The sequence below is a fragment of the Phalacrocorax carbo genome, chromosome 3, assembly GCF_963921805.1.
Source record: "Phalacrocorax carbo chromosome 3, bPhaCar2.1, whole genome shotgun sequence".
NCBI classification, from domain to species: Eukaryota; Metazoa; Chordata; class Aves; order Suliformes; family Phalacrocoracidae; genus Phalacrocorax; species Phalacrocorax carbo.
In genome coordinates, this window is record NC_087515.1 from 13,532,716 (window position 1) to 13,558,635 (window position 25,920).

The 25,920-nt window shown below is 42.8% G+C and overlaps 1 protein-coding gene across 2 annotated transcripts in view; it reads left to right on the top strand.

The window, feature by feature from the left end:
- The window catches only part of VIT (vitrin), a 57,565-nt gene that overhangs the window by 10,969 nt on the left and 20,676 nt on the right, over positions 1–25,920 (top strand). For both annotated transcript variants that reach the window (XM_064445868.1, XM_064445870.1), the window contains exons 2-11: positions 4,741–4,810; positions 6,670–6,735; positions 7,729–7,885; positions 9,838–9,971; positions 15,319–15,396; positions 18,240–18,320; positions 20,127–20,336; positions 20,975–21,025; positions 25,180–25,218; positions 25,319–25,375. In XM_064445868.1, coding sequence (XP_064301938.1) covers positions 4,780–4,810; positions 6,670–6,735; positions 7,729–7,885; positions 9,838–9,971; positions 15,319–15,396; positions 18,240–18,320; positions 20,127–20,336; positions 20,975–21,025; positions 25,180–25,218; positions 25,319–25,375 — 904 coding nt within the window. In that variant the 5' untranslated portion in view covers positions 4,741–4,779. The remainder of the gene's footprint in view (positions 1–4,740; positions 4,811–6,669; positions 6,736–7,728; positions 7,886–9,837; positions 9,972–15,318; positions 15,397–18,239; positions 18,321–20,126; positions 20,337–20,974; positions 21,026–25,179; positions 25,219–25,318; positions 25,376–25,920) is intronic.

Genomic DNA, 25,920 nt, shown 5'->3' on the forward strand with positions numbered 1-25,920 from the left:
GTATGAAAGAAAACAGGTGAATGTTTGCTCACCTTTTTTATAACAGAAGGTGATGAGTTCTGTGGTGTTTTTTAATTCCTGGGTGCATATATTCTATTTCAGACCACCCAAAGAGTAAAGTCCAGCACCCCATGCAAACAAGCTCACCCTTGCAAAATAGCACCTTGGATTCTACCTTTTGTGACCTGGCCTGGGGTACCTACAGGGCAATCGAAGCCTCTGAAATGAAATACAGTTATCAGCTTGGCTTTTTTGGCTCAGCAGAACTCATCATCTGCCTTTTTAAAATAAACAAAATAAACAGCCACTAGATTATTTTTTTTAGGTACAGGCTTTCAAAGCAACACTGTGCACTGAGGGTACCTCATTTTTCCCTCTGACAAGAAAGATGGTGAAAATAAATGGCATGTGACAAGTGGTAGCCATATTACCTAGCGTACACCAAAATGAACATCTATTGTACGGCCGAGTAAAGTGCAACACCCTGGGGACAGAGCATAAGCATGAAAAACAGAAAGGGTTAAATAATTTGTTAAGAAGAGACAAAAGAAAACAAAAAAGAAACCTAAAGCATTTTATTCTAGAAGACGACGATCAGCTCTTGTTTATCCAAACCAGTTTACTCACACCTACACCCAGCCCACTTACTTTTCCCATAAAGGGCGCATACTTAACTCAGCCCACAGGGTTGCTGTTGTTAACTCCATGCTACTTGCTCAGATAAATTTCAAACAAAGTCTGCTTCTGTTTTTTTATGGTGCCATTGTTGCTGTGAAATTACAACTCCTTGAGAAGGGGAACAATAACACACACTATTGTGGTACAAAAAGAATACTCAAATTAATTTCTGCGCACAGGAGATAACAAGAAATAAACTGCTTACTCCTGCAGAGACAAAGCACGTGGCACCAGCAAGAATTTAGTTTTGCACATGGAATGGACAGCTGTGCCTGACACCAAAAATCAAGGACTTAAAACCTACACTTCCATCAGAAAGTGTTATGGTTTGCCATAGAGTGAGTGACAACGTACATGGGTTTAAACCATGTACTACTGTTAGTAACATGCAACAACTCTGTCAGCTCTTTATAAAAGCCAAGCTGTTAATAAAAGGTCCGTATAAAAAGATCTTACTTTATATGCAGAAAGAATAGTTTGCTAACTCTGTCTCTTCCCTAACATTCAAGCTTTTTCAAGTATTTGTGGTAGAGAAAAAGTAATCACCATTCTTTCAAACAGAAATTTGATTTTAAAAGATAAAATAGGATCTGCACTGGGAAACACTGAAGGAGGTGCTTCTTACTACATTTGTACTTGACTTAGCTGGGATTTAAGCACATGTTAATGTACTGCATGTACTTAACTGCTTTGCTGGCATAAGGAGAACTTCTGTTATGGCACTGTGAATGATACAGGTGGAAAATGGACTCTGATAAACAAAAATCCATCAGAGTTTAGGAAATTTAGTACTGAATGGTCACTAGTTACCAGTGCTGACTGGGACTGCAAACACTGCATTAATGGAAAACAGATAAGGAGAAATGTCAGTAAAACTCATACTACAGACCAATCCAAAGCAGAAACTTTTGGTTTTGTTTTAATGGGATGTATTAATTTGGTAAATGAACAATAGTTTTGGGTTTAATAGCAAAGTATCATCCTTGATCTAAAGATAAAACATCCGCAAAGCTCCCAGTGGATCTACTTGGACTAAAAAGCCTGTCTTATGCATGGATTGGAGCCCTGCTTTCCCTTTCCATTACAGAGAAACAAAAAACCCCACTGTTTCATTCCAGCTTTTTGCTCCCTTTAACAGTTTGAAGTAGCAAATCCCATGCTAGTGCACAGTATAGCAGATCTCACACAGCTTAAATCGGGTGACTCCCTACGCCCCAGATACAACGAATGCACACAGACTTCCCACAATGGAAAGCTTGGAGCCTCTAAGCCTGACTGTTAATGGTCAGCAGTGTAAATCCTCATGCACTTTCTCCCATGTGACAGCCCAAGGTCTGAAGGTCAGGAACCCCCTTGAGAGTGTTACCACCAAAGCTATGTCACAGGATGTGCCTGTATTTTTCCTGGCATTGCCAGTACCTATTGTAGAAATTAATATAGTGGCAAAAATAAGTTTCTTTACTATTATAATTTATTTCCACCAGGATACTAGTATAAACTACACCTGAAAAAGTACAGAGTCCACAACAGGATGCTTTTGTGTGTAGCTATGACAACAAATCTGTTAAGTAAATATAACAGCCTTGTCTAAATGCTTTTATTAACTATCTTATTGAGAAAATATCTGTTATTGCAGGCTAAGGGGGTCTGCTGAGCTCATTTGCCCCAACAGGCTTTACACAGGAACTCCTTTTAGATTTCTTGGCCTTTCTGCAGGAAATTCATATTTTAGGGAAAAAAGCCTACTTTCTGTTGCCTTGGGAAGCAATGCCACCAGCAGACTAGGTAGAGATTGAAAATGCAGCCCTGCCTGGAGCAGTGCCACCCAAGAGGACTGCAATGGCTCCTGGGGTGGCTGGCCTTGGCTTGGGGACAGCAGGGCCTTCCAAAAGCAAGGAGAAGTCTTGCGCATCACCAGTAGTACAGGTGGCTTTACGTTTGTGAGACAGGGAAAGTTAAGTAGTATTGGACTTTCCCCACAGAGCACACAGCAACTCACCCATAAAACTAGCTTTTACATGGATTCTTTATCATCTCAGACCTTTTCTACTGTAATCAAACTGGGGAAGAAGATGCCTCAGCACCGAGCCAAGTACTGTCAGGACAAATTCTCACAGCTCTCTTTGACTTTAAATAAAGATGTCGCTGCTGAATTTATTTGCTGCAGATTTTGGGAATGCTCATATTAAGATGCCTTTTCCAAAGCATGTCAGTGCCAGTATAGTCTTTAAGGTGCATGGTGGTTCTGCAAATGACTTGCAACTCTTATTCTACCTCTTCTTTTTCTGGGATTGTCTTCAAGTGAGAACTCATTGCAGGGGACAATTTTTGGATACCTCTGACATGGTGATGGGTTGAGACATGTAAGTGAAGAGTAAAGCATCTGAGAGTTTGCTGATCTGAGAGTCTGTGTAGAAGAGAGTTCCTCTGAACTCTCTTCTACAGCTTGTTACTATTTCCTTTAGCCGCTTCACAGTGGAAATATACTGCAGTAGATGGTTAAAACAGCTTTTTCTCCCAGGAGACGGGCAAGTTTTTTTCATGGAAATTAACAGTGGCAGCAGAATATTACCACATAACTGCTCTTGCTGCTATGGCTTGTACAGTCTGGGGTCAACCCAACTGCACTGTCCATCATGTTGCAGAAAGACCATGTCAACTCACCATGTTGAGCCACTTTCCACACCCCCAGGATTCAGTTTGGCATCTTCTGAGCAACCTCTGTTGCTTTAGCATCCTAGCAGGAGGACTGTTTTAGGAACATCATTAAGGAAAGGCATAGTACTATTAGGAAGTGACACTGTTAGTATGTCCTGGCATTTGAAGTTCTCTGACCATAGCACAGAAGCCAAAATCAGAGGTGCAGATGGTCCATGTAAAAAGGGTTATAAGATATAGGCTTTTTACTGGCTGAACTCATTTTAGTCTACCATACCATTTTAGTCATCCTCACTCAAGAAGCATGTGGTTTGCTTGAAAAAGAAGAGCAACTGAAATAAAAAATGAGGAAACACTGTATATGAAGACAGATTACAGATTTCTTTTCTCTCTCTCCTGTATCTGCCTCATCAGTCTAAATTTCTTTCTGGGGCAGCTAAAGCCCTGGTTCTGAGTACACAATATGCCACTGCTGTTTTTCCAGGAGGCAGATATCTTGCTTTTCTTGATCATTTGCAGCTTTAACATTCCATCTATTTTCTTTGTTGATAGCAAGCTAATTTTTATTTTAGGACAAATATTTCCATGAGTAAGCCTGTAATTATTTTCTTTGAAGACCAAGTTTATTTTGATCCTTGAGTACCGTACACAAATATTTTCTCCTTCTAAGACTTTTTACTCTGATATTTGTCAAGCATCTTGTAGTATTTTAATGAGATTAATAAGTGAGTGCCCAACCTAGGTGATGCTCAGGAGGAGCTGAGAGGTGTTATCTCTGAGAAGTTTGTGTTCTTGTAGCCTGGCCAAGAGCTTCAGGGGTGGCAGGGGTCAGGAACCACATATGCAGACCCAGAGAAAAATGTTGTCCAGATGCTCTGTCAGATACCTTTTAAACTCAGGTGCTCATGCACATACACACATCCTCAGAAAAGGAAAGAAACCAGTAATTTGGCTCACAAACGACGGCACAATTGCAAGATACTTTACACCACATCCTTCAGGAGTGAACGGACTTATGTTCCCCGAATCTTTATGAGATTACATGGTGCAGTTTCTGTGATTATGTCTTAGAAGAGTAGTGAAAGAGCTTGAATAGCTGTCGGAGCATGTCCGTACCCATCACACCCTCTCCTGCCACTGACTTCAGAAATAAGTATGTGGAATGAAGTCTTGGTTTCCTGAGGTAAAAGGCAAATCTTGGACAGAAGTAAAAAATCAGTCTATGGGAGTGCCACAGCCCAAACACCATTTCCTCTGGGGACATCAGCTGCTCTGCAAAGCATGAGAAGAGGATGCAGCATGTGAGGACGGTGAAAGGTTGAAGAAAAGTGCATGGCCCCTCTTCTCTCCCCCATTCCAGTGTCATCTGAATGCAGCCTGATGTACTCTTCTTTTCCTTTTCAGTGCTTCTTAGTGACACATCCAGATTTTGTTTTACTCGCCATGAAGGCCATAGTCATTGCAACCTTCTTTGGTAAGTCCAGTTGATGTGATGCAATTAGTAGCTCATGGGTTTGTGTCCTCCTGTCCTGGCTGACCAGTGGCTGCTGGCTTCTCTTCTGTCTGGAATCCATGGCTGATAAAGCTCGCAATGGCTGGTGGAGTAAGCCTTGGCACAGCTTTTCAGAAATGAGCTACCCAAAATTCTTGACTTTGGCATAGAAACAATATTAATTACCAAAAGATATCTCTAAGTACATGACCAGCTGCATGCAGTCTGTACCAGATGGCACAACTGGACCTGAAAAATGCCTGTAATGTAAAGATTCCCTCCAAAGAAAAATCAGCTGTCTCTTACATGGGAGCATCCCTTCCCAATTTTCTTCTGTGTTCTTGCTCTTTCCATGAACATGAAGGTGCCAAAGAAAAAGCTATAAATGTGTCTTATTTTCTTTCCCCGGAAGTCAGACAGGATCTTGCTTTCTGTAGAGGCTCCAGATTTTTCAGTTCATCTTGCATGAACACTTCGGTTGAACTAGCACAGTTTCTTAGCCCACTTTACCTACATGTCTCCCTTTGATGGCGATCCAGCCACCACATAGCCTAATGGTGCTGTAGTGCCGGATAACTTTGATTGTGGTATTCCCAGGCTGGGATCCTCAAGTCTGGCAGAATAGCCATGCTTAGTTCAAGTTCATAGCTATCTATGTAGTTCTTCTGCCTTTACTAAGAGACCAAATCACTTTCTCCACATTAAATTATGCCCTAACACTGCATGTAGTTGGGGCTTTGCACTTTATTTTCCACTGGTTTGCTTATTTTTTCCTAACTACAGTTTTGCCTTGATTACACAACTGCACCAGTGACAAAAGGCCCCAGTACCCATCTATACACTGTCACTTCAGGCACCATGAGACTGATTTTTCTTTAGCGTGAGTTCTAGGAATGATTAAGTCTACAAACTCTCTGCAACCAGTCAACAGGGGGAAGAGCAACAAAGAAATAAGACTGCTGTTGCATATTTCAGCAAGAGTAACTTAATAAATGATGAGAGGCTCGGCCAACGCTCCATAGTTTCAATTCCCTCTGAAAGCTCAGAGAAAGGAAAGGTGAATAGGAAAGTCAAGGTATTTGTAATGAAGTTATTAATTACCCATAATATAATGCTTATAAAATAAGCACAGAAAATGAAGAGGGTTTGTATGTCATGCACTTAGCAAGTAACCTAACAAGATAAGCTACATGCATGTATTGTGAGGTATGTTTTAACATAACAGTGTTGTCTCCTTTACTACTACACTTTTCAAACCATGATTCTACTTACTGAAGAAAATCAGTGCCCTTACGGGACAGCACACTGGGTCATGCCACACTAAAACCTCATATGGTTTGTAATGCTGCCCAGTATCCCATACCCACTACCACCGGTGAGAGAAATGCCACAACGCACAATTATGGGATAACCTCCCCACCGAGCTGTTAAGAAGGATCTTTCTCTCCCTAACTTCCCAGTTGCTTCCTGTACACAACATATAGTTCAACTGACACCTCTATCACACCAATTGCAAAAAGTTTCCACTGCTTGTGGAAATACTGGGATTTTTTGTGGTTTTCTGGACCACATGGACTCAATGTCATCTTTTGATAGTGAGTTCCACAGATGAATGTGTGAGCTGAACTGATCTTTAATCCTCTTCAGAAACCTGCCCCAGGGTAGATGCCATCTTCACTGCAAAGTTAACCAGCAGGTAGAAACCTAGCTGTGGCTGAGAATATTCCCATTTCATTTTTTCAACCTGTTGATTGAAATTTTGCAAATCTTATGCACAGGAGCTTGTGGTGACTGATGTTGACAGTCCTCCTTTTTCCTGATCTATGTTTTATTTGTTTTAGGTGTGTTTCTTATATGTACATATGCAGCTAAAGAAGCCACAAAGAAGATGAAAAAGGCTAAGCTATGTAAGTGGTTCCAGCAGTACTCTTGGCTGTTTTACAGCACGCATGTCTGATGCATAAAAGAAGTGTAAAGTGAGGTTATATTCTGGTAACTCTTCAAAATTGTCTGCAGGGGCAATGGGAGCGTGTGTTAACAGATTCTTCTACTGAAATCAAATCACTAAGTAAAGTGCTACTGAACATATGTAAAGGGAAAACTGTGTACTTCGCTACTAAAATGTGTCTTCATAGGTCATTAGGTATCACACAAGGATCTAAGCAAGCACTAAGGTTTTCACAGAGAGACAAATATGTGAAATGGACCTGCTGTAACACAAAACATATGTAGCTGATTAGCATGAGACAAGTGGTGCACGTCCTATGCACTAGATGTATAACTGTCAGCTATACTGCTGTAAAAGCATTTCTGTCCACAGGTTATTTTGCTCGTTTACTTGACAAATTAGCCTGCTGCGAGGTTGTGAACGCACACTTAAACCCCTTGTTCAAAGTAAATTGTACCCAGCAAATAGTTTTAAAAATTAACAAGATAATGGGCTGCAGCCTGGCGTTATAGATTGCATGGAGCTACATGAGCACATCGGGAGGCTTGGGAAGCATCTGCCTTGTGTGTGCACAGTCCTTGCTGGTCCTGACACAGCCACCTCTTCCCCTATTCCCTCCTTCCCACATGTTAACCACAGCCTGGGTGACTACACGTCTTTCTCTCCCCAGAAAAGTGTCATAATGGCTACTTCCTTCAGAGAAGCAAACACTGGTCAGAAATATCCTCAGGCTTCATTACACCATCCTTAGTTACAGCCGCATCCCTCAGAATTGGGGTTATTATGTGTTATATTGTAGATGCAGAACACATAGACATGTCTTGTATCCCGAAACCATTGATATGAAGGCATAAGAGGAGGGCATCCCTGTCACTCAGTTACTCGTTTCATTACAAGATCACTCAGCTATGAAAATATTCAATCTGACTTTACCAACATCTTGCACTCACAGATGTACCTCAGATCGATTGCGATGTCAAGGCGGGGAAGATAATCAATCCAGAATTCATTGCAAAATGCCCTCCTGGATGTCAAGATGTAAAATACCGTGTTTATGGCACAGACATTTACGCTTCCTTTTCCAGTGTGTGCAGTGCTGCAATTCACAGGTGAGTGAGTTTAAACGAGCAAGGCACTCAGACAAAACCATCATTTCAGTGTAGGGAGCACTCAGCTTTTCAAACCCTTTGAAGTCCCACTGCCTTATAGGCTTGATTGCAGGCTGCTGTTCTAGTAGAAAACCTGCAAGAAAGTCCATGTGTGATGCAATGGATCCAAGCTTATAAAGTGCTGTCAATCCTGTATTCCTATTGAAGTCAGTCATGTTTGAAAACATTTCTCAGCCTTTTGAGAAGTATCTTGAGATCTGCAGAGCTCTCATTCATGCATAGCAAATTACTATTGTACTAGTATTATTCAAGTGGAAGACAGGGATTGAGCTGCTGCTACTATTAGTAGCTTCAGAAAAAAATAGGCGTATCACCACGGATGAATACATATAACTGTCATACTTCTGGGATTGACTTTGGTTCTCCAGATATGAATTTAACTGTCCTTGACATCAAAGGCTGAGTAATGTGCTTTCCTGATGCAGAAAAGGACACTGGGCAAGACAATATATAACACAAATCTTACAGCACAAATTTTGCTAAGTTTTATTAGCCGTGCAAAAATGTGCATACAATTTTAATGGAGAATAGCTTCAAAACCAAAACACACCAGAAGTGTAGGAAGGATGCATTCAGGTGAAAATGCAGTAAGAACTTATAAAGCCTTATTGACAACTTGACCTCATTCGGAATTATTTGAGCTATTGCAGTGGTTCCAGTTCTGTGAAATAGCTGGGATCTTGAGTAAAGTTGAAAAGTTAAGGCTTTGGAACTTTATACCTTACCTCTGCTCTGCCCAGCGCACAAGCTGACGTGCCTGCGTGCATAGGGCTGCCACCTCCTGGAGGCAGCTCTGTCTGCTCAGCCCCTTGCTGGGAAGATGACTGCCAGGTGACTGGCTTTCAGACAACAAATTCTTCCTTCAGATACTAGTGCACAGCGGAAATCGTTTGCCTCTGCATGCAGAGGTTGTCCCAAAGAGGCGTTACAAAATTCTGATAGAGACTGCAATTTTCCCCACAGTTCAAATGCTGGCTGCCTGTATTGCTGCAGAAAAGGTTTCAGTTTTCCTTGTTTGCCAGCTGGGTTTAGCTTTGTTAGCTTATATATTGCATTTCCACAGACAGTGAATTTCCTTTCCTTACAGTTATTTTACCAGCAGCTTCTTGCAGCCATCAGAGAAATCTACAGCTCTAGCATACGCTTCACCATTGTTTGCTGCTCATTACTTATTTTCCTGCATGGCATCATTATTGCCAGTCCTACCACCCCTCTAGAGTCGCAGTCGCTTCCTGATTTGCCTGCTTTCCTACTGATGGTTAGGCTGCATACAGCGAAGGTCTTCTGTTTGTCTTGAGATACATGTCATATGTCAAAAACCATTTAATGTACACCGCAGGTAGAGCCTGCCAGGTTTTCTACAGCTTGCAGAAATATTGCATTTAGTTTACTCCAGATTGAGGTCAGAACCAGGCTTAGTTTTTTGCAGATAGCATATACTGGAATTCAAAGAAGGCATTAATTTTTTACAAAAGAAGTAGTCAAGTGAGTGGGAGGTTTGCCCCAAATTTGTATTTCTGTCACATGGTTTGCCCAAAACCTCCTCTGATTACCTCTCCTGGTATCGTCAGTCATTTAATGAAGGTTGCAGGAATTTTGATGAAAGCAGTAGCTTGTTCTTGTGTACCACTGGGTCGACCTTGAACACAGGACCAGTAGATCAGTAGGAAGAGCAAACAGATGCCAGTGCACTTTGTAACAAACTGTTCTTCTCTGTGTGGCAGAAGCATGAATATTTCTTAGTAGCAGACTTAGCAGTAGCATCATAGCTCCACTACAGCCCCGGGTTTAAAGGTAGAAGTGACCACTTCATACCTCTTGCATTGTTGAACAGTTTCTAAGTTTTGGGGGGGGGAAATTCCACCTTCAGACACCATGTTTTTCCCTTGCAGTGGTGTAATCGACAACGCAGGCGGGAAGATTCTTGTCCAGAAAGTCGCTGGCCACTCCGGTTACCGTGGGAGCTTCTCCAATGGGGTCCGGTCCCTGTCACTGCCACGCTGGAGGGAGTCCTTCCTTGTGTCAGGTACCACAGTGGAGCACCAGAGCCACCTGCCCTCCCTGGCTGCTCCCTGCTGCCCAGCCAGCCAAGCAGCAACAGGAGGATGGGGAAACAGCCTTTTCATTTTAAAGACCTGTTTAGTCATCGCAGGCCCACATCACCTAGCTCTAGCAAGAATAACGCACTTAAGACAGTTTTTATTCTGGGCTTCTTACATAGCCCGCAGAGACATACACCCCACCAGCAGTGCTCTCGGTCCAGCCCAGAGTGATTCTGAGCCCACTGCGGGAGGTGACAGGTGGTCTGGGTTGACTCTCTGAGAGCACCTTAACTCTTGCTATTGACGCATAAAATCCGAGCCTTGACACTGAGGGGGAGGTCTTCCTATTGCACTTGCTCTCCCACCCTGGTAAGTAGTGCTGCTAAGGGACCTAAAGGGCCTTTTATCCTTCTGAAGCATCCTCAGCCTGCACCTGAGTTAGCATCTTCTGAAGAAACTTCTGACTTCTCTCAACCCATCTCAAGACACATATAGCCATATGGTATTCATGCAAATCCTATATCAAGCAATTCTATTGGTGCATCCTAAGTATGTTATGATTTCTCCCCACCTCTGTTAGCAAACAGTTTTGATATCTACTCAGTGCAGGGAAAGCCATCCTAAGTTAACGCTCATTCCCTTTTTCTCCCCATAGTACATGCAGCAGCTCACTTGGTTCACTGACAACATTCACAGATTTTTTTTTAAATTAGATCCCCTTTACACCAGCTTCAGGTTGTCTTGAACCTACTTACACTCATTCCACCTCTGTGAAAGGAGGGTCTAATTTACATTGCTTTACATACAATTTATAAATCTAACTTCTTGCTGCATCCATACAGTGAGTCAGTTCTTGCTGGTCTGTACTTTTGGAGGTTTAGGATAGGTATGACCAATTGATGTTAGTTAACTGTATCATTCCTGAAAAAATCAACAGCTCAAGCAACTGAACAGCCACTAAAAATGTGAAAATTTGTGGACAGCAAAGAAGGTCTCAGAAACTAACCAAAACAAATGGTCACCTGGAGTTTACATTAATATGTTTGGATCCACTTTTTACAGTATTTTGCCACGGGTACACCACATTATGTGAGTGATTTATTTTGGACGAGTAGGAATCTCCTGGAATAGCTGAATTGCTACGTGTTGCTGTTTTTCCCCCAACAAACAGCTCATTGTAATTCTGGTACATAAATGGGAAATAAGATGGGTTTTTACCTCAGCAACCTCTCAGTTGTTATCCCATAAAACTATAGGGATTTTTGATTTATAGTAACAAATCTTTATTCTTGATAAATAAGACACTATAAAAGAAGATACAAGAGAACGTTACAAGCACATGTAAGAGGGGATGATGAGAAATCTGGGTATGTGTAAGCATGACGAGGTTTGTCCCTCATGCACTTAATTCTATGCATGCCAAGTGCTATCACTGATGTCAGTGGAACTACTTAGTTTATAAACTACCTCAAGTGTAAATCTAACATATTTCATATATAAATGGGAAGAAAACTCTCACTATAACTACTGATAATGTGGGTATTTTAGGATTTTAGAGAGAAATTTAGAACACTAAAACCACTAGAAGGCTACGCTATTCATCTCAGCAGCCTGAGGCTGAACACAGACAGACCACATTCTCAAAAAGATCCGAGTTGGGTTGTTTTTACAATTATGAGTCATAAAAAGACAGAGCTGCATAAAGCATCCCCCAATAAAAAATACAAAGTCAGCCAAAGCATTAATTTCAGGACAGCTTTAGACCTTGAACTGAATCCCCTGTTCTCTAGCTGAATTCCCTTTCAGCAGACCAGACCTGTATGTGCTACGGTACCCTGGAAATGTGCCAACAGTTTGTTTCTAGTTAGGATATTGTCACCAAGATTTTGTGATGTTTAAATTGTGAATGAGCATCCGCACAAAAGAGCATAGAAGAGGAATCCTCGGGGGACCCAGACGATGAAGTGGCATGATTTAGGGGCAGAGGGGGATGAGGTCTGTCCTCTGGGATTAAAGCAGCCAGCACACCAGGAGGTATGCAAATGCACTGGTATTCACTTTCAAGCACTGAAATGCCTTGGCACTCAGCTGAATGACTCCATTCAGTTTAGTGGGAGTTTTACAGCTAATGGGTTAAGAAAATAGTCCTAAACCTCTGGGTTTGCTAGTCACAAATAAGTGTGAGAGGGTTTTCAGCCCAAAGGTAAACCCGTCTTTAAGTATGTTAAGCAAACCCTGACCTAGATGCAATGTTTTCCAGACAGTGGAAAAAGACATATTACTATTGTTCCAGGAGAGCAGGGGCACATTCAGTCAGGCCTCAGCCCTACCTCTTGGTCGCATATGGGATGCAAGTTGCTGTTTATCAAAAACCCCAGAGTCCAGGAGCAGCCAGCCCCATGCCAGCTAGTTTATTTGCACAACAGTGGGCTTCAGGTTTGCGTTAGGTATCAGATTAGCACAGAAGTGTTCTAAATTAAAATCAGATTATTACGCTATTGCTGCATCTGTCTAACAACCACTCGTACCTGACAACTCTGCCTCTGTTGGGAATAAAGAAACCCATCTAGAAATCATCTGCAATCCCATAACCATTCCATCTGCCTGCCAAATAGCTCCCTAGTCCTGTTTGGCTCCTGATCGTGGTTTTGGCTAGGCAGGAAGTGGAAGGGAAGACCTGCTGCCTTTCACTTAGGCCAGCTTCTGTGAGAGACCTGAGGGCAAGGAGGAAGCTCTTTCCACTCGTTCTTGCATGCTAACTTGCCAGCTCTGATGTTTGGCAGGTCTATGTTGACTTCAGTGGAGCTGCTCTTGGTTTATGCCACTGTAAATGAGAAATGGATTAGATTCATTAATATATTCATCAATGACCTGGACAATGGGATAGAGCATAACCTCAGCAAGTTTGCTGATGATACCAAGCTGGGAGGAGTGACTGATACACCACAAGGCTGTGCTGCCATCCAACAAGACCTGGACAGGCTGGAGAGCTGGGCCCAGGGGAACCTCATGAAATTCAACAAGAGCAAGTCCAAGGTCCTGCGCCTGGGGAGGAACAACCCCATGCACCAGTACAGGCTGGGGGCTGAACTACTGGAAAGCAGCTCTGTTGAGAAGGACTTGGGAGTGCTGGCGGACAACAAGCTGACCCTGAGCCAGCACTGGGCCCTTGTGGCCAAGAAGGCCAATGGCATCCTGGGATGCATTAAAAAGAGTGTGGCCAGCAGACTGAGAGAGGTTATCCTCCCCCTCTGCTCTGCCCTAGTGAGACCACATTTGGCGTACTGTGTCCAGTTTTGGGTGCACCAGTTTAGGAAGGACAGGGAACTGCTTGAGCAAGTCCAGCAGAGAGCTACGAAGATGGTCAGGGGACTGGAGCATCTCCCTTATGAGGAAAGGCTGAGAGACTTGGGTTTGTTCGTCCTGGACAAGAGAAGACTGAGGGGGGATTTCATCAATACCTATAAATATCTAAAGGGTGGGACTGGACTCTTTTCATTAGTACCCAATGACAGGACAAGGGGCAATGGGCACAAGTTGGAACATGGGAAGTTCCATTTAAACATGAGAAGAAACGTCTTCCCTGTGCGGGTGCCAGAGCAGTGGCACAGGCTGCCCAGGGAGGCTGTGGAGTCCCTTCCCTGGGGACATTCAAAACCCACCTGGATGCATTCTTGGGCCCCTGCTTTAGGTGTCCCTGCCCAAGCAGGGGGTTGGACAAGATGATCTCCAGAGGTCCCTTCCAACCCCTACCATTCTGTAAGAGAGTGGCTCAGGTGGTGGTGATGGGGGGAGATATGGGCTGAAGTGCTTCAAGAGACAGACATCTGCCTCTGTGCTCTCACCATCCCCTATGGGGATGGCAAACATGTTTGGCAAACATGTATGGCTGTGGACTTTCCTTCCCTGGAGACATTCAAACCCCGCCTGGATGTGTTCCTGTGCCCCCTGCTCTGGGTGTGCCTGCCCAAGCAGTGGGGTTGGACAAGGTGATCTCCAGAGGTCCCTTCCAACCCCTACCATTCTGTGATTCTGTGAGATCCTTACATCATTACTCCATTAGTATCTCAAACTAACATCTTCATCTAGGGTTTTTTAATAACATCTGAAATTTCAGAGAAGAGTAAATCAAAGAAGAAACATGAAAAGGGACAAAGGACAGTGCCACTTCAGCTCCATGGCCATCCCTGCACACAGAGGACCAGCTCCTCTGGCATATACTTTTCTTTGTGTGCCATCACAGAGGAAATAGCCCCCAGTTCCCAAGAGTAGCTCAGTCTGTAGCAGCTAATTCTGTTCAGTGCTGTTGGTCTCCGGATTAATCACCCAGGACAACTGGCACACTTACAGTGCCGTATGCACCTTCTTAAAAAAATCCACAGAAAGAACAAAGGAAAGCAAACCTAGCATCACCATTATGACTCAGGTTTTGAAGGAGGTAGGTCCCACCTGAGGTGGTCCAGACACACATGACATAGCACAGCATCTTGTGGAGGCAGTCACCATGGTCCAGAAGCCCACCAACTCCTAGAGAGCAGAGCATCTCTCCATCACTGGGCTTCCCTGCAACACGTTCAGTGATATATGGGAATATAAAAACTGCCTCAAGAGATGGAATTGCATGGCAACGTGTACCAATAGAGATGGCATGTGATGCAGCACTAAAATGATTTGTGGTTCAAAGCTTAACTGGGAAACATACTTCATTGTTTTAAGACAGGACCCTCATTTTAGATCTAAATATAGATACCATATGTTCCCACACAAAAGCATAGCCTTCTCTCACTGTTATTACTGCACAAGACTGCTGCCAGAAATGGCATGTTGCAAAAGTGAGGTCAGATATGAGTGCCATGTGTGTGACGAAATGAATCCCACATCAAACATGCTTTCTAATTCAACTGCATAGTGGGGTACTGGAAAAGGCTGCCTGGGGAGGCTGTGGGTTTAAGTACAGGTTGTACAGATGTCCTTCAGGAATAGTGCCCTTCTGCTGAACACCATTCGAGCAAAGGAATGAACTAACTGACTTTTTCAAATCCTTCCCAGCACTGCATTTTCATGCTTTCTAATTCTGATTTTTGTCTTTATTGCTGTTGTTTTTCTTTGTTTGGGGGTTGATTTTTTTGTTTTTTATGATGTTGGATTTAGGAATTTTTATGTTTAGTGGCATGGTTTTGAGATTCTGCCATCAGATGAAAGAAATCTACAAGAAAGTTACTTGGGCAGTAAATAAGTGGGGTCTGATTCTGAATTAATATATTAGATGGGAGTTTTGCTGCAAGAAAACTTGGAAATTTTTTGTGATGCTTTTTAATGACTTTTTTGTAGAGGGCAAGCCAAGAAAAGGTGTGACATATCCATCAACTCTTGAATATTCTTCTTCAAAAAGCACAGCTGTTAAATCAGGCAAGTAATTATGATTGACTCCCCTTTACATACATTCACAGCTATCTGTTTTAGCTTCTCAGTTGTGTAATACAAAGATATAATTATTCAGAGTCAGAAGTTAATGCATCCCTTAGTGTCTCATCCAAATCCCTCATGATATTTTATGTTAAGCATATGGAAATTATCCCAGACAATTTCTATTTTTGGGTCATACCATGTTTCACAGACTTATGTTCCCAAGTACTTACTGTTAGTGAGTATGATGTTGTACTGATTATATGAAAGCATTTGAGCTTTTACATGTTGACTTTCTCCTAATGTTACTCATGTTATTTTTTGGGCTATTCAGTACCGAGACTACAATAATAAATAATAATATAATAAAACTAATTACACAGATGGCAATGCACTGCAGCTTTAGCTAAGGATGATGTGATAAGGAACTACTCTGTATAACTATTTTAGTCAGCATCCTCCTCTATAAGACTCAAGTCAGTTTAAATAATGTAGTTGTTTTCAGAGGTCTTGGATAGAGTATCACAGCAGGTGGTAGTTGATATTCAAGTGTAGGTGAAGTGCCTCCGTCACTGAAATGTCACTTGCTTGTGTCCCCTGTAACAACTGTGCAATGTTCAGGCTCTTCCTTGGGGGTGTGAACAAAAACAAAATTAATGTCTCGTACTACTACACACTTCCCTAACATGGCTCTTTTGCTGTTTTCTGAACCTGAGTCTGCCTGAGCTTATCCTCTGAGAGCTGTGGTATAATAAAATGAGCTGCATCTTCTCCATGAACTCAGAGGCCTGTCTGTGGGTGCATCCATCCAAGGCTACACCAAGGTTATGTGGAGTCCTGCTTTTCTCCCCACTACTGTTTGGTCCATGGAAGCAAAGTACAGAGCTCTTTCCTCATCTTTAGGCTTTTACTTCTACAAAGGCACATTTTCATCTGAATGCTGTAGTTGTTCAGATGGAATATGCATCACACAAAGCCATACTTTTAGTTTGCAATACCTCTGCATTTACAATCAAACGGGTACAGATTTGTATATGTGTCTTAACCAGGTACACAGAAATTACTGACCCAAATATGCATTGCTAGAAGGAAGGCGGTATCTTAGAAATTTTGGTTTTTTCTAGGAAACAATAACACCACACCTCATGATTCCCAAATGTACCCACACGTGAAGTATCAGCTCAAACGCCTTACACCAGAACAGGGACAATCACTGCCAGGGTAGAGCTCAGCAGGCTGCAAGCAATGATTTCTTCCACCAGTGCTAAAGCCCACATTACGTGAGAATCAGTATAGGAATGGGGAGCATCATCAAATCACATCCTAGACATGCAAACAAACTACCAGGATACTGATCCTGCAGCAAACCAAAGATGCAAGTAGTTGCTTTGACTTTGTTCTTGAATCAAACAGTGTGAATGAAAATGTTAAGATCCTAGCAACAGACTGTGCATTCACACAGAGAAAACCCAGGATGATCAAAGCAGCAAATAACAACTGTTACATCAAACTCAGCACCTGAGGACACCACTGCTTTGCTTTGCCCAGCCCTGTCCCACAGGTACCAAAGAGATCTGATGGTCACAACCCATCTTCCCCCAACCCCACTTGGCCCTGTCAGCCCTCCTTAGCCCTGCTGCCTCAGCCTAGCAATCTCAGCTGTTCTCTGCTAGAAACTGCTTGCTCTTAAGATAAATATCTCTGTAATACAGTGCTGGGGCCATCTTGTGATAGAGGATTTCTTACTTCTTTCTTAATTTTAAAAAGCTACCTTTTTCTTCTGATTTAAATTACAGAGACCACATTGCACACTTGGATATGTAAATCCATTATCTGTAGGAGGTAAAGGCAGCCCTTTGAGAATTACACTCGCTGCCAGATCAGTGAAAAATCCTGCTTCACAGCTGATCGGCTGGCAGAGATGCAATTTTGGTCCTTGTCCGAGGGATGCCAGAGATTCACAGTGCCTGACATTTCTTTAAATGCTGCTGGTGGTTACAGTGTTTCCCAAATGCTGGGCATAGCAAGAAAAACCTTCCCAAAATTGTAACTATTCACAGCTGGTAAAAACCAAACAAAAGTTGTTGTTTGAAAAAATAATACAATTTTTAAGGAAACAATTGTCTGGAGTAATTTCCCAGATAGGTCAATGCTGCCAAAATAGCTAAAGAGAAAAATACAGAAGCTCAGAATCCTCCAGTACTCAGTCAGACATGAAAGCAGAGGCAGATTCTTTTGCAGGGTAGCAGTAAATGAACTGTAACAAATGTTCCAAGTACCTTGATGACTTTGGATCTTAGATGAAAAAAAGGACAAAACCCCCCTTCTTTTTCCTTCTAAGCCAGTCTGTGGCCTTCAGGATTTGGCCCCATAATGATCTGACGATGTCGGGCAAACAAGAACTACATCTGAGTGTGAATTAGTAACTGAAATATTGCATGTTAGCTAGTATGCCCCAAACACCCCACACACCCTGTGACCCTGATTCTCAGAACACGTTTCTCCTTAGAGGAAAAATCAACAACATGATGCATTAATCTTACAAGTATTGGTTTACTAGTGGTAAAAAAACATATTTATTACTTCAGAAATTCTATTGACATTGGCAGGAGCTTTTGGGCAGTAAAAATGCCTAAATCTGGCACCAAAAATATGGGGTGACTACTCTCTCAGGTACCCAGCCATCACTTTTTCTCACTTGATGAGAAAGCTCTGATTAGACCGACTGACCTGTCTAATTCAGGTGACAGGATACCTTCCCTTTTGGGACTTATAATCTCTAAATAGGAGACACACATTATTTTCTCCAAGAGCTGCATTTCCTAATGTCCTTAATTTTGCTTCAGATCCTAAAAAGCCAGAGCAAGACCTAAAAGCTATGAAGAGTACAGATACCGCTAATGCATCAGAAAAAGCATCAGAACAAGGTATGCGTTGGGGATCTTGGTGTCTTTTACAGTATCTCTCCCAGTCTAAGCTGCCTGCAGATGTTTATAGGAAGCCGTTCGACACTGGTAACACATACAACTTCACCTCCCCCATCCAACCTCCCCTCTACAGCCTCTTTCACATCAAACCAACCCCAGTACATGAGCACCTGTGGCAGTGCTTGAAGGGCATGTGCCAATTCAGAGAAGAGAGGACACCCTCTCAGTTTAATTTCTGCCTGTGCTTTGGGTGAGTTCAGGTGCCCTGAGCTTCCAAAGCCTGCATTACAGCTCTTGGCAATTTCCTTTGCAGGGCATGTGCCTTGCAAACCCTTTGAAGGTACTGTGAGGGAGATGGGCACCCTGCCTGCAGGAGCATTGGGAACAGCTAGCCCTTGAGAGCCCTCCTGTTTTTTTAAAGGCTCCATCAGAAATACAGCCAACATGCACCAAGGCAACATCTTTTCTCTGCTCTTACTGTGCTGCTTCCTTGGATTTTCTGCTAATACTGTTAGCTCCCAACTTCCTTGCTCATTGCAGCCTGTGGTATAAATGCAGCTGATGTGCCTGCTCCCTGCTCCAGCAGCACCAGACCGCAGGGGAAGACTCGCTTTGCCCTCTGTCTTCTTTCTTTTAGTGCAGAAGCCTGGAGCAGGGCACTGTTCACCCCAAAGAGAGCCATTCACACTGATTTTTTCAGCTGAGTTGTTTTGTTTTTCTTCTGAGCTCTCTTTCAGCATTATCCCATTAAAACTGTCTGAGATCTGAGTTTTTCACTGGCTAGCATTAGGTGGTAATTAATCCACCAGACAGTTTCATGAGGATGCTTTCCAAAAGGAGAACATCCAGCAATAAAATACAAGCTTGTGCTGTGCAGCAATGAATAGACTGCACACCATTCCCTTTCAGTGTACACAGTATGTCAGGGCATCCCCAGGGCTATGGGTGGGGAGAAGAGGAATAAGACTGAGGTGAACATGGACTATATTTTAGGGCAGTTTTTCTGCAGAAAGATGGAGAAGATAACAGTGAAGGCTCTTTTTCAAGACATTGACTTGAAAGAGCTGTAAGCATGTTAACGATTTCATGTAAGGATATTTAGGATACAAATTCTGGAACTAGATTTGTCTCTGTTCTCACAACAGATGATACATTTTAAAAGTAGTAGCAACCGTGAGATGAGTCAAAGTTAGATGAAACTGGCGTCTCCCAGGTGGTGCTGTCCCTGGCTCCCCTCAGCCAAAGCCCTAACACTCCCTGCTCCGGCTCTGACCCACTCCCCAGTCACCATTACCTGAAAGCTGTCTTTCTGCCAAAAGCTTTTCAGTGCTGTGGTGGGCAACACATATTTTATTCTTGTCTGTGACTCAGAATGGCCATCTTTCATTTCCAGATGTCATCTGATTTCCATTTATATGGACTTTCTAACTGCTTAATTACACTGAGAAAAGACGATGACAAAATGGAAACGGCAACTGGCTGGCTGAATCATTTCATAGGTCTAAGACATCTGTCAGGTTGATAGGTGTTCCTGGCCAAAGCAGAGAAAGTGTAGGGGAAACACTAAGGCCACAACAGGCTGTTGTCAGCACCCTCTGGAGAGCTGTGTGATACTGTGTCACACAAACACATGTGCTACACAGCCACACAGCCACAGAGGCACTAATGGCTCCACAGATGAGGATGCTTGTAGACATCCTGAGGAGAATGCCAGTGTCTGGGTTGCCTTAAACAGTGAGTGCTATTAATGATGCTTCCATGCGTGTCACACATCCAGCTGCAGTGATTGTGTCAATGTTCCTACAGGGGATGCAGTCCACAAAGAGTATCAGACATCTCCGGTGCCGACACCAGCTACACAAATGGCCACCACAACCCCAACACCAACAACCACAACGACAGATCCTTCCACCACAACACCAAAGCCAACCACAACATCTGCAACAACCAGAACCACAACAGTTGCAGCTGCAGCCAAGACTCGAGCAGGACTCGAGCATAGGGTCAGAGATATAGGTCAGTAGCATGGATGCTTGAATTGCTTTCCTCCTGACCTACAGCTTTCCTAAAATTTAAGGAACAAGACATGCAGCTGAATATACCATAATTTAGTAAATCACAAATTCAGCAATTCAATGTAGAAATATTAGGAGTGGATAAAGAAATTAATTCCAGCAGATGGGCTGGAGTTAGAGCTGGGGTATAGCCTTCAAGATACCTACAAAAGCAGCATGTCTTACATAAACCCAAACATGTGTAGATTCTCTGACATCAGAGGTCATCTGCAGTAAGCAGTACAACTACAGATGGTCTTTATTCTGGCATATAAATTGATTCATGGGGGAGTAAGGTCTCCATCCCCAAGTGCTGTCATGATTTTCAGTACTTTGATTCACATGTCTGGGCTGAGAGTTCAACAAATAGGTCAAGATTCATTTTAGAATTAATTCTGTGATAACTTTCAATGAATGAAAGTTGTTACATATTTTTTTGCAACAGCTTTTGGATTTTAAAGATTAAAACACTGTGAAGGAATTCTCATATGATTTTTGCACACCTAGTTTTCCTTAACCTTTTCTTCTCTGTTTATTCTTATTCATTAACATTGGGGGGTTTTCGTTCAATAACTAAAAATTAAAATCTCTTATTTTTAGGTTCTAGCAGCATCCACCCAGCATACTCATCTGTGGTAGCTGCAGCATCAAGTAAGTATGGTGAAGAAGTATGTGCCACAAGGCATGCAGTAGTGTACTTTAAGGCAGCAATGATTCAATAACCTTTCAAGCCTCAGCAAACTCAATGACTGCATCCAAGACTGGATTTAAACTGAAAAACAGACACTTGGCCTGAATGTCAGAGATGCTGATTACTCAAGGCTCTGGGGAAGCCTTTCTAGTGAATACTGTGCATTTCAGCCTTGACAAATGCTGGGTTTCGCAACACTTGAGACAAAGCTTGTGCTGTCTGAATCGTGTTTTCCTATTGCTTCCTTCTGTCTTTCTGAAAGGGAGACTTGATTTGGTTGTAAGATATATGATGCAGAGTGCTGCATAGCCATCTAAACTTAGGGCTGAGAGATCTGAAATGCCAACTTACGCTAAACCAATGCTTTTTCAAAAACCTCAGGCTGTGGTTCTGAGTCTGGCATAAATGTGATGTTATTCCTGGCATGCCAGTCGTGGAATTGACAGCAGAGTAGCAGCTCCTCAGAGTTCCACATCTTGATCCAGAAGACTGCTCCCATTCCAGCCCACAGCCTGCAATGCAAGTATTTAGAGGTGTTTTCCCATAAAATGTGTAATTGCTTAGCTGTGCAGTAAAGTAAAAGAGAATATTCTCAACTGTTTGCAAGTTCCTGAGCATGGGATATGATTGTTTTTGAGTGAAAAGGGAGCTGGGCCATCATTAGGTTTTATGCTCTGTCGCTATTTCTGAGCGCCTTGAGCTCGGCTTTGCTCTCACATACATAACTGTGGCTGTCCCTGCTGCCAAGTCATTCAGAGCCAAACACACGGCTGGGCAGGTATCTTCTGGGCAACTCAGGGCTTGAGGGAAAGATTATTAAGACAAATTTAGCTGCAAGCCCAAAATAAGGGCAGGAGTTAGAGGGGACCAAGTCACACGTGCAGGTATGTGTATGGTGGGATTTACAGAAGTGCCAACACAATTCAAACGGTTTTAAATTCAGTGGGAATCTGCATCATTTGGTATCTAATGTGCCTGTAAACCTGGTCCTGCTTGTTGCTCTCTTTTCTATTTCCTCTCCCCTGCAGGCTGAGCACAGAAGAGGCCATTATTGTCTTTACTAGCAATTTGGAAACCCTGCTTGAGGTTCCCCAGTCAGTGAGAGATGCATGTTGAGGGTAAAGTTCCGGCAACACGGAAAATCAGTGGGAAGGTTGTATTTGTCTTTAATAAGACCAAACCTTCAGTCAAAAAAAAAAAAAAAAAAAGAACAAAAAAAAAAAAAGCACTCACTTTTTCAAGTCTTTCACTGGTCACTTAATTGCAATTTGGATCTATCTTTCTTCACAATATTCTTTACTGAGGTTCTAAGCTTAAATTAACTCCATAAAGATTAAAGTGATCAGACTTAGGGACAGGTTATTGTGAGCTGGAAGAGTGGTGGAGACCTACTTTGGATTCCACAGACTTCGCTCCTAGGACCATGTCCAGCATGCCTGTACTTGGTATCTGGCTTCCTGAATTCTTCTGATCTATTCTTGATTCTAGAAGATAAGAGCCAGCTAAAAAAATACAGAAAGTACAAATAGTTTTGAAGCAATGATAATACAAAAAGCAGTTTATGAGTTTTTCTCTGTCTGAGGAGCCTTTAGGACTCACTCCTATTATTCAGGCCAGAGTTTCTGGTGATGCTGTTGGCCTTAACCAGAGTTTGGTTTGACTGGACAGAATCAAATGTTCTCTTGTCCAGCTTGGCTCACAGGGACTCGCAGTTCCATCTCTCACAGGGCATTGATAGCTTGCCTGCAAAAGACACTGCAAAAGTAAATAACCTTGAAATAGAGCACAGTCAGAATGAGCATGGCTGCGGCTGCTGTTAGCTCCAGTATTTCCACTTCCAGCCACTGGCACTGGCAAAGGTTCAGAGGGGCAAAAGAAAAGCAGGACTTGTTACTTCGAGCATTAGAGCAGGGGCAAAACCCCTCTGTCCTAGCTCTTGCTGTTCTTTCCTCTTTATCTTCTGTTTGTCAAAGACACAGAAACAGGAAAAAAATCTGAGACTGTGCTGTGTTGCAGGACCGCTGCTTTAAAGACTCGATGTGGCAAAACTGCTAAATGAAAAACCACTGACTGCACTAGCGTGACTTTTGACAGCTTAGTCCTATCTGCCCTACTAGCAAGTGCAGCACTTCACCGGTGCGGTGTATGGTGAAGGACAATCCTGAGGGGGAAGCAACAACGGCAGCTGGCTTTCAAAGTGGAAGCAAACTCTCTCCTGCTCTGAGCATAACATTAACTTCAGCTGCTCTCTGGTGCAATGATAGCTTCTGCTTCTTTCCAACAGCAGTTAGCCAGACATGCTCCCAAGGGCCACAAACCCACTTGCTCTCTCCCATCCCAGCTCTTCAAGCAATCCTTTCTTGCACAGCTGCTTGGACCCTAGATAAGGACTGGGAATAAATCCCGTGCTCCTGTGAACACTGCAGTCATAAGCCATGTCACGGTCCTCAGTGCCGTGCTGAAGCACTGAGCTGGCAACCAAGCATCAGGCAGGGAGTACCTGGGCATCCAGCCCCCACCACCACTCCTCCTCCACCACTGTGTCTGCCTCAGCCATGAAGGCGTGGCAGAAACCAGCTTACTGGGGGATGGTGGTAACATGCCTTTGGGGGGGTGGGGGTACAGCGAGGTGGAAGAGCCCTGAGGCACAGCACGGTCAAAAGGCGCATAGAGAGAAATCCAGGTTGTAACAGGTGTGTAGAGGGTAGGATTAATTAATTTTAAAAGTGGAAAAAATTACTTCTGATACTGAGCTAATCTCTCTCCTACCCTCTTGTACTCTGTTTCTATTGACCTTGTAGAGTGTTATATACACATTCAGGCTCAGTTGTGGCAAACCTGGAACAAGGTGAGCTCTCAGCTCAGAGTTAATTCTCTTCTACCTTTTTGGCACACACCAGTCTCCCACGTGGAAAGTGTGCCCTGCACAACCACATACAACACTGCCGCACAGGCAAACTTTTCCTTCCACATCCTGAAAACTCAGCCTGGGCTAGCCATGGTCCACCTGGAGCCAGAGCTACAAGTGTACAGCCTTGCCTGTTTTGGCAGATGAGCGTGTTATTTCCTCAAACAGGATCTCTTTGGCTTCTGGAGTTTACAAGGTCTCAGGACAGCTCCTAGAAATCCCATCAAAGGGTTCCCAGTGGCCTGTAAAGGTTCGATTTTGGGTCAAACTCAAGGTATTTGCTGTCACCTAATTTTGCAATAGCACGTTCCCAAGGAGCAGCAATTCCTGTTTTCTGAGACAACCATTCAAAATGATCTCGTTCATGATATCTTATTGGTGAAAATATCTCAGAGGCCCCTTCACAGGAGTCAGCTAAAACATTCCCACTGATTTCCCCAGGCTTTGGAATTAATCTTTCTGGGAAACTAATGAATAAAGGCTTGTTAAAGGATAGCTTTGTTAACCAGCTTCTTAAGAATAATTAATGAAATGAAAGGCATGATTAAAGACATGGTTTTCATCTGCAAATGCTTTGAACCTTTAGAATTTTTGAACAATGGGAATTTAATAACCAAATCACCTTAAAAAAAAAAAGCCTTTTGTGCAGATACTGGTGAAGACATTTCAGACACATGAATCCTCCCACATTATTTTTGTCATTGTCTAAGTATTTACAGTCTGCCTGCTTGCTTGTGCCCACTCACTCTCTGCAGAAAGGGTAGCATCTGGCCTGGGGGGTTGTTTGGTGTTTGGGGCTTTTTTTAACCTTCCTTACACAACCAGAACAATTGGCTGGTACTGAAATAGAAATAAACATAGATAGCCAGTGTGAGTGACAGAAGGAAAGTTATAAGGGAAAGCACATCACAGCAGTAACTACAAACCTTTTAAATGCAGACCAGAGACCTGTACAAGTAATATCCATAACTGAAGGGAATGTTAACTAAGCTAATGTATATGACAGACAGAGCAAGGCAATGCTTCCTTTAAGCTGGCTCAAAATATACAGAGTTAATGTTTAAGAAAGTAAATTAATGAAAACTCTCTATATATGAGCCATTAACTCTGACAGCCATACAATGAGACTCAGCGAAAACTCAGGTAGAAGCAGTCTTGAAGCAAACATGGTGTATGTCACACTCTTCCATTTTGATGTCTACTTAGGACAGGTTCAGGCTGCACAAGGAAGAGGACAGAATACAGGTATGTCTTAAATCAGTAACCACTAGTAATTTTTATTGTTGAAATACTAGAAAACCTTGTATTTAAGTTACATGTACTAACTGATATAATATTTTCAAAGCATTTAGGGGAGCTTCCACCTCTGCAAGTAACAGGAATATTTTACGACCCAATACAGGTAAAGGCATTACAATCCCTTCTCTAATTCCTCCCTGTAGCTAGTTCCACCACTCACATCCACTGAGTCACACAGTAACATGCTGTTTTTCACACCTGACCACATTTGTAGCAGGATGTAGTGAGAACAGCTATAACGCTTTATAGTGTGACAGTAGTGTAACTTTTAGGAAAAAAAAAAGAAACAGGAATAATTAAAATTAGAATTGTTCTTAAAATAGAATTCTAAAACCAGTTATAAAGGTCTTTTACAACATTTGCAGTTGCAAAATGAGAAGGGAACTTTGTTTGGGGGATGAAGGCCTGACCCTGAGAGATGCGTGCTTTCGGTTTCCAGGCCCTGAGCAGGATCAGCATCTCAGGCCCCACTACCACTTGTTCCAATGCACAGGTGTACAGCTACACTGCCTAGCACCTACTAACATTTAAACTCTTTTCTTCTGCTTCTGCTAACCTCTTTCAGTTTTTAAATTCCTTTTTTTAAAATCCATAGCTTCCATCTTCCTTTTCCATTTGATTTGAAAACATGCAGAGAGACAGTTTGGA